Source organism: Engystomops pustulosus, chromosome 9, assembly GCF_040894005.1.
Source record: "Engystomops pustulosus chromosome 9, aEngPut4.maternal, whole genome shotgun sequence".
Taxonomy (NCBI): domain Eukaryota; kingdom Metazoa; phylum Chordata; class Amphibia; order Anura; family Leptodactylidae; genus Engystomops; species Engystomops pustulosus.
In genome coordinates, this window is record NC_092419.1 from 33,169,790 (window position 1) to 33,182,518 (window position 12,729).

General features: G+C 41.5%; 1 protein-coding gene across 2 annotated transcripts in view; it reads right to left on the bottom strand.

Annotated features, from left to right (window-relative positions):
• LOC140076959 (interleukin-13 receptor subunit alpha-1-like) overlaps positions 1-12,729 on the bottom strand; it is a 62,238-nt gene that overhangs the window by 22,253 nt on the left and 27,256 nt on the right. For both annotated transcript variants that reach the window (XM_072123770.1, XM_072123771.1), the window contains exon 2: positions 4,185-4,327. In XM_072123770.1, coding sequence (XP_071979871.1) covers positions 4,185-4,327 — 143 coding nt within the window. The remainder of the gene's footprint in view (positions 1-4,184; positions 4,328-12,729) is intronic.

A 12,729-nucleotide genomic window follows, 5' to 3' on the forward strand; every position in this document is an offset into this window, starting at 1 on the left:
GCAATGTATTCAGGCCAGATGTGTCATCTGTGTGGTATGACTATTATGACATTTGCATAGTGCTGACACTATGGGGCACATTTACTAAGGTCCTTGCGCCAGTTTTCTGTCGGACTTTGCACATTCTTTCATTATAAACCAATTTCCAGGGCTACTGCATAAACATGGCCTTAGGGCTCTTTCACATTGGCCTTGTTTTTCATGTCCGTGGTTCCGTGATTTCTCATAGCCATTGCTTATTATGGTTGTTTTCATATCGACTTATATTTTAACTGAGACACATTGCATGTGACACAAATCCGGGGACGTGGCCATCAGACAACCCGACTGATTCGGACAAACCGCGGAATTTAAAATTCAAATTGTGTCGCAAGACAATGCACTTACATACACCGGGAAGAAGATGGTGAACTCCGGCGGACCTGAGCGGGGAAGCGACATATTCAAGAAATCGGGCGCACGCTGTAAGTGAATCGCGGCAGCTCCTTGTCGGACATTCCGGATCGGTGGACGCAATGGGACGGATAAGTAAATGTGCCCCAATGTCTTTCTCAGAACAATTCTTAAAGGAAACCTACCACTTGAAGTGGCAGGTATAAGAAGGACATACCGAGCACCAGCTCAGGGTGAGCTGGTGCCGGAGCTTAGTTTTGTTAGTGTTTTAAACCGCAGCATCGCGGTTTAAAACACTTTTTAAACTTTTACACTTTCGGAGCAGGGAGGTACGCGCTCGGCACACCATGCGCGCGACCGTGCACGCGGCTACATAGGAAGTGAATGAGAGCCGCGGGCACGGTGCGCCAAGCGTGTACCTCCCTGCGCCGAAGCAGCTTCGGCCATAAAGTTTAAAAAGTGTTTTAAACCGCGATGCTGCGGTTTAAAACACTAACAAAACTAAGCTCCGGCACCAGCTCACCCTCAGCTGGTGCTCGGTAGTTCCCCCTTATACCTGCCACTTCAAGTGGTAGGTTTCCTTTAAACTACTTTGCAACCTAAGCAACAACCTAAACTTAGCTTGGCATCAAACAATACTTATTAGGCAAAATCTGAGTTGAAATTTTAAGTCACAATTTTACTTTATCAAAAAACTGCTGTACAAGCAACTTGATGGCTTTCACCAAAAAGAGTGGGAGTTTTCCCAATCCTTTCATGCCATTATAGATGTTCTAGACGTTGCTACTAATATCTCATCTATCACATTTTGGAAAGACCTAGGAGTTACAACAGTCAAATGTCACCTTTGCGGAGATAATGGGGTAAATTTATCAGAAGTGTCTGAGGTAAAAACCGGTGAAGTTGACCATGGCAACCAATCAGAGCTCAGTTTTCATTTTCCAACAGCTGTTTATAATATTAAAGCAGAGCTGTGACTGGTTACCATGGATAACTAAAACAGTTTTACCTCAGAGACTTCGGATAAATCTCTCACAATGAATATAGATAAAATCCCATGCCAGGAACACTTCAGCTTGTGGCAGGCAGTTTTTGTACACCCAAAACATCTTCCAAGCTGGATATTTGTTTTTGTGGAATCCACCTTTGATTTCTATTTTCTATACAGTACCGAATTAAGGGTTAATAGGAGCTCATAGAATCAAATTAGGCTAAGGCCTCATTCACACTTGCGTTGCAAGTGTCTGATCAGGGTGCGATCAGAGTTTGTTCAGTGTCTCCGTTTTTCACACACATTTTTTGGGGGGGTTTTCAATGCATTTTCAATGCGTTTTTCATGCACAGATAACGCGCGTAAAAAAGACTCAGGACTGAGCTCTATCTAATTGATCAGTAAAAAATGCATTGGACTTGCATTGCACTTGCATGTGTCTCAGAGTGCAATGCGTTTTTGTTGCATCTCCATAGACTTGTATGGTGCATTTTTCACGCACGTGACTTGCAAAAGAAGAGCACGCTGAGATTTAAACGTGCGTTCAAAAAAAAAGCATGTGTGTGCGTGAAAAATGAAGCAACTCTGAAAAAACCTATTGATTACAATGGGTCAGAGTGCAATGCAAGTTCTGCGCATCAATAGCACACACAGAACATGCGGTGAAAACCGCAAATGGGAAAGAGGCCTAAGGGTGATGGCACATATGGCGTTTTGAACGTGTTTTTGGGCCGTTTTTAAGTAGTCCGTCAAAAAACACATGCATTAAAAAACGCATGCGTTTTTGGAAAACGCATTCGTTTTTGACAGGTTTGACCAATTAACTTAATTAAAACGGGCCAAAAACGGATCTTTTTTTTTTAACGCATGCGTTTTTTGACGCGTTCAAAAACGCGTTCATAATGCCATGTGTGCCATCAACCTAAGACCCATAGTGCTCTGAAGAATATTCTTGTTTATTAGAGAACAAATCACATGTTTATATCAGTAAATTAGGAAGATAAATAAAACAATAGGACATCCCCACCTATTCTACTTTCATCGGTTCAAAAAGACATGGATGCTAGGAATGTAATGCAATTCTAGCAGTGTATACTGACGCAAAAAAATTACTTTTACATTTTAAAATAATATCCTCACATTGGCTAACCTCTCAGGGTGCGTTCACACGTTGCAGTTAAAACTGCATCGCAATCAGATTTGAGGTGGTTTTAGGTGCAGTTTTGTCAATCGAACAGGCGAAAGACATGAACTGAACGAGTGAATTTGATTTTGAAAGGGAAACCTGCTCCACAAATGTCATTCACCCGTTCAGTTCATGTCTTTCACCTGTTCAATTGACAAAACTGAACCTAAAACCTTGTCAAAGCTGATTGCAATGCAGTTTTAACTGCAACGTGTGAACGCACCCTCTGGAATAGAGGAATTTGTAAATGCTGCCAGATGTTGGAAGTCAACCACCTATGATCCACTTCAGATAGGTAACTGACCTTACAAGTACCTATGCAATGGACTAATGGGCGTCCACATTTCTTGGCAGCCATGTGCATGAATCACTTGGAAAATTACTGGAAGATCATGTACAAACTCCTATGATATTGAATAAGAGACTCTAAATACCTTCCAGGGAAATTCCATTTAGTTTCTTTCACCTTTCATGCAAATGTCTCCCAATGAGAGAAATTTTATTAAAGGGAAACTTTCACCAGGTTTAACCCTCACTTAACCACTAGTCCCCTCAGGTACAGTATAAAAAGTCCTTTGTAGAATTCCCTCTTTTGTGTGAAACTCCCCTGTTTACCAAAGTCGGGCAAATTTAACTCTTCTTACTTCATTTTCATGTCAATTTTACTGGTTGCAGGGAGAGTGTCACTTCTATCTTTGGCTTTACTATACCTACAGGTAGCGAAATATTTAGTTGGAAATGCAAGCTGCAGGTAAAGATCCATTTCCCACCTATTTTTTAACTGCATGTATGTCCAGTTCTGTAGCTCACAGAACCATAAGCTTGATGCCAGAAAGATGAGAATCGTATCTTTAAAGGGACCCTTCCACCACGAATCTACCTATAAAGGTAGATCGGGTGGTAGGTGGATCAATAGGACGTAGCCTTTTTAGGGCTATCCTCACGTCCCCGCACTTTTTCGATAACTTTTATTCTCATAATAAGTAAATTTTGTAAAAAGGCTACTGGGGAGTGGAGTAGCAGAAGCTGAGGCTACACGGCGTGGCTACTCCACGCCCCAATAGCCTCCTTGCTCCACCAACCTGAAAAACTTTGGCGCGCAGCTCCTCGTAGCTGCGCACCCTCGTCCGACGAACCTGCCATCTGCGCATGCACAGAACAGCAGGCCCACACCTGCACAGTCACGGCTCAGAAGCCGGAGCTGCACAGACGTGGGCCTGCTGTTCTGCGCATGCGGAGACAGCAGGCTAGTCGGACAAGGGCACGCAGCTACGAGCAGCTGCGTGCTGAAGATTTTGGGTAGGAGGAACAAAGAGGCTACTGGGGCGTGGAGTAGCCACATTGTGTAACATCAGCTCCGGCTACTCCACGCCCCAGTAGCCTCTTTACAAAATTTACATATTACGAGAATAAAAGTTATCAATAAAGTGTGGGGACGTGAGGATTAGCCCTTAAAAGGGCTATCCTCAAGTCCTATTGATCCACCTACCACCCGATCTACCTTTTTTTTTAACATACTTTACAACAAAAGTTAGCATTCATATGCCCTATGAAGGAAAGCCAAACAAAGATTATTAATTGACTTTGCAATGCAGATGTAACAGAGAAGCTTACCACGAACAGGTCCTTAGGATCGAAGGTTAGAAGGGTAATAGTGTATTCTTGTGTACAATTAGCATCTGAGGAATCCCATTTAAACATCAAATGGAACATATCAATCATTCTAACTGTGATGTTGGTTGGAGGAGGCAGAACATCTGCATCAGAAGAAAAAGACAGACACTTAATTGCATTTCATTATTCATCACTAGAGATAAGCGGACCCGACATTCAGGTTTGGCTGTGTGACCTGGACAGATTGCAGGATTGGCAGCCGAACAGCCAATCCGGAAAACTGACAATCCCTAGAAACTAGCCTTGGCTATAATTGACCAGGGGACACACTTGGCCAATCATAGCCATGGCTGGTTGCAAGGGGAATCAATTTGCCAGATTGGATGTACGGCCGGCAATATGTCCAGGTCGTGCCGCCGAACCCGAATGTTGGGTCCACTCATCTCTATTCGTAACTTCATTCAGCTACTAATATTCTTAAAAATATAAAGCATTACTAGGCAACCCCCTAATTTGCCCTAAATTTGCTGCAGCATTTACAGCATCAACCTTCCCAAACTGCCTCAAACTAAACCTTCTGTTGTTGAAATGTCAGAATAAACTTTTTGTAAAACTGATATAAATATAACTAAGCAGTTATAAACATATAAACAAATTATCAACATATTAGATATTGCGGTGTCTAATTTTCATAATGGAAAATAGCACCCAAACTTGAAAATGATACTTTTCCAACATTTTCCAACATATAAAAATGTAATAAAAAGTTATCAAAAGGCTGTACAGTCCTCAAAATGGTAGCATTGAAACCGTAATCTCATCTTGCAAAAAATGAAACCACACCCAGCACCGTACACTGAAGTATGAAAAAGTTATTAGCTGCAGAAGATGGCAAAATTAAGAATTTTTTTTGTACATGAGGTTTTAATTTTTGTAAATGTAGGAAAACATTATAAAACCTATATAAATTTAGTATTCCCATGATTGTACCAACCCAAAGAATAAAGTAGACATCATTTGGGGCCCACAGTGAAAGCTGTAAAATCCAAGCCCACAAGAAAACAGCGAAAATGCATTTTTTTTACCAGTTTCACTATATTTGGAATTTTTTTCATTGAATATTAAATACGGTCACTATGAAGTGCAATTTGTTACACAGAAAACAAGCCATCACACAGCTCTATATGCGGAAAAATAAAAAAGTTATAGATTTTTGAAGGTGGGGAGTGAAAAATGTAAATGCAAAAACAAAAAAGGAACTGGTCGTTAAGGGGTTAATAATGTTTCTCAGTCTGATTTTATAATTCACATTAATGGTTCCACTTACTTTTAAATCATATATAAAAATATACTTACTAAACGGCTTCAAGTCATTGGGGCATCCGTTTTAAGGCTGCATCATCATCATTATCTGCTCTCTCCTTTGCTCGATATTCCTTCAGTCCCCCATTAACTGACCGTCCCTTTGCTCCAAGGATGCGGGGAGCCAGGTATACTTTTATCAAATTTCAAAAGTGAGTGGAACCATAAATTTTAATTATTAAAGCAGATTGGGAAATAGTATTAAAAAGGCTTTGGCAACCTGTCGGTAGGTTAAACTGTATGTCCTCATGATGACAGGTTCTTTTTAAAGATAATTCATGCAAAACATGTTTATCTGTGATCTAAACAATGATGTTGTTTAAACCCATTATATCATTACCACCGCACACCTTATACCAGTGGTGGCGAACCTATGGCACGGGTGCCAGAGGCGGCACTCCGAGCCCTTTCTGTGGGCACCCTGGCCATCACCCCAGCACACCAGACAGGACTCAAAGAATCTTCCTGCAGTTCCAAGCAACTTGGAAGCAAAGATGCTGTTTTCTGTCATATTTTACAGTGACTTACTTGGGACTGTAAACAGGGCCTAATTATCTTTGGAGGACCTCCTGCTGCCCCACAATTCTCTGTGTACAGAGGGACACTGGAAAGAAGCTGAAATTATGCAAATTTTCCTGACTTTCTACTGTGTTGATGTCCTCAGGAGGCCAGTTTGATTGAAAATCGTTGAAGAACAGGCAGCAATAAGTTACTGCTTTAAGTTTGGTTGGCACCTCGCGGTAAATGCGGGTTTGGGGCTGCAGTTTGGGCACTCGGTCGCTAAAAGGTTCGCCATCACTGCCTTATACTATATTCTATATTCATTATCCCTTTCCTTTCTCTCTTAAACTATTGCAGTTTATGTATTGGCCACTAGATGTCAGTAGAGGAGACCCTAGAATGAGAAAGCTCCTTTTAACTTCTTCCTTCACTTTTTTTTATTGTCCGCTTTCAGAGAGATGGAAATTTATAAACTTTCGCTGACATGGAAGCTATTTAAGGTTTTTTTTTAATTTGAGGAGTTGAAGCGGAAAAATATAGTTTCTCGGTTTCTTATTCGTCATGCATGATACATTTTGTAACATATTTATAATTTTGAACATTTTTACTCGTTGTTTGAGGCTATATGGAAAACGGAGACCTTTAGAATTTTTAATAAATATTTAAAAAATATTTTAAAGGTTTATTTTATGTTTTTTTACAACTTTTGTAAAGTTTGCAAAGGAACTTGAACATTGATAGCTGATATGATACAGTGAAGTTCTTCTGAATTGAATATTATTGTTTCTTGATGGATGAAAATATTGTTAAAGAAGGAGTCTCTCAGACCAAAAAAAAATCTCTCAAACTTCTAGGGTCAGAGTTAAAGGGGTTGTCCACTTTTAGCAAGTATTGATATTGTTTGTGTAATGAAAAGTTATACAATTTTCAAATATACTTTCTGTATCAATTTCATACGGATTTCTAGATCTCTGCTTGCTGTCATTCAACAGGAAGCTTCATTGTTTACTTCCTGTGAATAAATACTAGTCTGTGGTCATGTGATGTCACACAGGTGCATGGGTCATTATAACACACAGCTCTGATTACTCTGTGATACTAACGAGCCGTGCACCTGTGTGACATGACATGAAAAGGGATATATAACGAGTCGTGCACCTGTGACATGAAAAGGGGTATATCGAGCCTTGCACCTGTGTGACATCACATGACCAGGGATATAACGAGCTGTGAAACTGTGTGACATCACATGACCAGGAATATAACGAGCTGTGCACTTGTGTAACATCATATGACCAGGAATATAATGAGCTGTGCAGCTGTGTGACATCACATGACCAAGGATATAACGAGCTGTGCACCTGTGTAACATCATATGACCAGGAATATAACGAACTGTGTAGCCGTGTGACATCACATGACCAGGAATATAACGAGCCATGAAATCCATCATGTGTGTTCACATGACCAGGGACAAGTTTCTAACCAGAGGAATTAAACAATGAAGCTTCTGATAGAAGAACAGCAAGCAGAGATCTCAAAAACTGTGAAGAATTGATACAGAAAATTTATTGGAAAATGGATAACTTTTCATTACACAAACAATATCAATTACTTGCTAAAAGTGGACAATCCCTTTAACATGGAACTGGAAGCTGCAGGCAGGCGCCAGCTGCAGAGAAGCCTATTCCATATTGAAACAGCAGATATCTGCCACACATGTAGAGCAGATGTCACTAAGGGATGAAACACATCAACAAAAATAAAGAAAGAATCTTCAATTTTTAATGACACATTCAAAACATGTTATGCTATAAGGGGGTTTTCAGTTGTACTGGGAGCAAAATATTCCACCGCTTTGCCCTCTGATTACACTCAAAACTTTCTACATGCTAAACTAAACTATAAAACCAATTTTTAAATTCTTCACATTTCGAGGTTACATTATACAGATCCTTTAATATTCCTTGGGGTGTAGAATGGCTTAGTGATTACGGTAATACTTAATATATCTCCTAATCTGCACTGGTGAAAGGGGTTAATATCCATTCTCCATAATAGTTGTAGATTAGTTTCCAAAAACCCTGGAGAAGCAGGATAGTATAGTGGTTTTTTATTTCATAAATGTCATTATACTGCTTATTGTGACATGATTTAGGTTAGAAGGTGAAATGATTCATGGTAATGTCTTAGACCAGGGGTCAGGAACCTTTTTGGCTGAGAGAGCCATGAACTCCACATATTTTAAAATGTTATCCCATAAGAGCCCAGTAGATAGGTAGCCCTAGCACATGCCCCCAGTATATAGGTAGCCACAGCACATGCCTCCCAGTAGATAGGTAGCCCCAGCACATGCCTCCCAGTAGATAGGTAGCCCTAACACATACCCCCAGTAGATAGGTAGCCACATCACATGCCTCCCAGTAGATAGGTAGCCACATCACATGCCTCCCAGTAGATAGGTAGCCACATCACATGCCTCCCAGTAGATAGGTAGCCCCGAAACATGCCTCCCAGTAGATAGGTAGCCCCGGAACATGCCTCCCAGTAGATAGGTAGCCCCAGAACATACCTCCCAGTAGATAGGTAGCCCCAGAACATACTTCCCTGTAGATAGGTAGCCCCAGCACATGCCTCCCAGTAGATAGGTAGCTACAGCAAATACTCCCAGTAGATAGGTAGCCCCAGCACATGCCTCCCAGTAGATAGGTAGTGCCAGAAGATGCCTCCCAGTAGATAGGTAGCCCCAGCACATGCCCCCAGGTAGATAGGTTGCTCCAGCACATGCCACCCAGTAGATAGTTAGCCCCAGCACATGCCTCCCAGTAGATAGGTAGTGCCAGAAGATGCCTCCCAGTAGATAGGTAGCCCCAGCATATGCCCCCAGGTAGATAGGTAGCCACAGGAAATTCCCCCAGTATATAGGTAGTCACAGTAAAAATAAAAAAATCCCCCTACCTGCGCTCCCCGTAGCCAGCTCCTCTTCACTACCATGCATTTTTTAAGAAGATGAAGATGGCTGCGATGGCACCTGGGTCGCACAAAGAACGTAGGCAGCGGTAACATCACTGCCTGTGTCCAGTGATCAGTCTTAGACACACAGCAGCCATCACTATTTATTGAAGATCTGAGAGCCAAATGCAGCCAACAATAGAGCCACATCTGGCTCCCGAGCCATAGTTTCCCTACCCCTGCCTTAGAACTTCTTAGAACTAAAAAAGTGTAATGTGAGAAGCAATTAAAGTGAAATTTTTGGCAGAAACAAATGTAAAAGTATGGAATCAAAAATGTTGTTAATAATTGCAGTTTTACAAGTCATTATGATGCAAGCTTCTCCCGTGCTGTGTGTCAATAGAGGTGACCTTCAGCAGTGCCTAAAAATGTTCCTCGCAGTAGTCTACAGCACATGAAAGAGAAGGTTTGGGGAAGTAGAAATGTAGCTTATTGTTGCAAAACATCAGAAAATACGTTTTCTGGGAAACATCTTTTACTGTTAATGATTTTTTTTTTAAATATATAGATTTAGAATTTCCCATTTTCTCTGGCTTGTACATTCTGTCAGTTCTTAGCTATACATAATAGTGGTTCTTCATATGGCCTTGGGCTTGGGTTCTCAGGAGCTCTTTGGTTGCCCAAGCCCCCTCACCAATGTGCTAGCTCCATGTCCCAACCTGCTGGTTCTCTCGAATCATCTCATTAAATCGTGGAACTGAAACAAGGCCGGATGTGAATCTGGAGCATTGGGAACGGTATATGTACATATAAGAAAATGTTGCCTATTACTTTCATTTCCTATGTCCAGCAGTTTCTTTGCTATCCTCCTCAGTTTAGCATGTCCCTACAGTTTCTTATCTCTGTGAAACCATACTATATTTACATAATTCTATAATTAATTCTATAGACTCTATATAAATTCTATAGACTCTAACTGCTGGAGGAGAGGGTCTACTGCCCCCTACTTACCCTAGATGTTGGTGAGATCATGTGATGCTGCTCAGTGTAGCTAGTAGGAAATCTTGTATCTGTGCAGATCTGTGGGTGCAGAATTTTCCTGCAAAGAATAGTGAGGTGAAAGGGCTCCATTATTCCCTATCAGTCCTGGTATTCTTGTCTGTGATTGTGTATAACTTTAGCTGTCTGTCTCATACATCTGCACCTCAAGCTGTGTCATAGATTGTTAACTCCTTCCCCAGCTCCTGTTCTCTGGAAAACTATGGATTCAGCTAACAACATTTTTTTAAATTAAAATGTCATTATTTACTTTATGCATGTCCCCCAATGTGTCTTGGATGGGGGTTCCTTCAGGGCATACTATGCCTATGCATACTATAGTAATATAGAGCATGTCCTCAAGGGTTTAAAGATTGAAGAAAATACTTTGGGAATGTTTAATGTAACTGTGTTGCGTCTATCACATTCATTTCAGGCTAAATATTGCTCACAGTGTGACTTTATCATTTTGTATAGGACGTCATATTTTTGAGTGGGATTATTGTGCATCTGTTAAAATGTTAACAGACTCCATTTCCCATAATAAAAAGACCCATTTGAGCACGAAAATGTATACAAATATTTTTTAACATATCTTCAACTTTTAGTCTCTGCACTTACAACTAAATGTAGTCTGGACATTGCACATGCGGTTACTTCTTTGTGCCAAAATTAAGCTAGGAATGTTCTGTCACCTTTTCTCAATCTGGTCTCCTTATTGGTCCCAAATGAGATCTTTGTAGGGGAATAATTTGCTACAAATTAGGCACAAAATGAATCGGCCGTGCGACAATTCAAAACGCATTTAATAAGGCAAAACAACAACAAACATAGGCGAACCTGAGACACAGTGGGATTAATGTCCCCCTATGTATAATCTGCTCATCACCTCCTTATCTATATCCTGCTACCTTCACAGAGGACACTATGTATAATCTGCTCATCACCTCCTTATCAATATCCTGCTACCTTCAGAGAGGACACTATGTATAATCTGCTCAGCTCCTCTCGATCTATATCATGCTATATTCACAGAGGACACTATGTATAATCTGCTCAGCTCCTCTTGATCTATATCATGCTATCTTCACAGAGGACACTATGCAATAGCAGATCAGCTCCTCTTGATCTATATCATGCTATCTTCACAGAGGACATTATGTATAATCTGCTCAGCTCCTCCTAATCTATATCATGCTATCTTCACAGAGGACACTATGCAATAGCAGATCAGCTCCTCTTGATCTATATCATGCTATCTTCACAGAGGACACTATGTACAATCTGCTCAGCTCCTCTTGATCTATATCATGCTATCTTCACAGAGGACACTATGCAATAGCAGATCAGCTCCTCTTGATCTATAACATGTTGTTTACAGATTTCAGTTAATTTTCAAGGCAATATTTTCACTTAAATTGAGGGAACTGTAATTCTTTGACATAGGATGTTTGGAGCTAAATTATTACAACTACATTGGTTGTAGTGGTTCTATTGGTAGTGGAAAATTCTACTATCTTCAAGGTCCTATCGTGATGACAGGATCTACATGATTATAACGGTCTGTAGTTTTACACCAACGCGTTTCTGGCTGTCAGTAAGAGCTTGGGAGTTTTTTGCATTGCAAGTTCTGATGAAGTTCTGAAAGCTCCGTTTTCCCACTCACTTTTGTAATAAAACAATACCTTAATGAGATGAAAAAGTAGATAAAACCTCTTAGCACACATGCGGAGTTAAAGCTTTGTATAAAGATAAAGGTGTAACTCTAACACAGCCTTCCACAACATAAGAGATGAAAAGAGGGAGATAAAATCAGATATGACATATTATACAACATGCTGACAATACCAAACACTGTGGTGAGAGAGGTCTGATATATATTGGCAATGTATAACATTATACATAATATGACACTATACATAAATTCTATATATATTAATATGGGGCCAGATTCTTTTTTTTCCTGGGGGGGTGGTTGTATATATTTAGATGGGGCCAGATTCCTTTTTTTCTGGGGGAGGGGGGGGGGCTGTATATATTTAAATGGGGCTGAATACTGATATACTAGGGGTTGTTAGGATCAGTGGTTCCTCTGGACCACCGCGGGAGATGGAACTAGCCAACACCCGGGACCGGAGCCCAGCGTCACCTGGTATTCACCAGAGCCCGCCGCAAAGCGGGTTGGACTTGCTGCGGCAGGATACCACTAGGTCGTTCCCAGGTGCGACTAGCCCGCGGTGGCAGCTGAGGTCGAGGTACCTTAGCGGATGACAATCTCGTAGACAGGTCCAGGCACAGGGTCAGGGCAGGCGGCAGATGTGCAACGTCCAGTCCAAGTCCGGGGTCAGCAACAGGAGGTCCAGGCAGGTGGGAACGGGAACACAGGTACACGGAACACAGCAACAAGGAGGAACTCGGGTAACACGGCTACACAGGACTCAGGGGCGGAGACACACAGGACTCAGGGGCGGAGACACACAGGAACGCAGGAATACACAGGAACACAGGAATACTCGCTTGGAAGCTTTCTCTTAGGCTGTGAGGCACAAAGATCCGGCAGGGGACACAGGAAGAGGCAGGATTCTTAAAGGTGAGGTGTTCAGCCAGTGCACCAATTAGCGGTGCGCTGGCCCTTTAAATTTCCGGCAGGAGCCGCGCGCGCGCCCTAGGAGGCAATCCGGGGGAGAGCAGG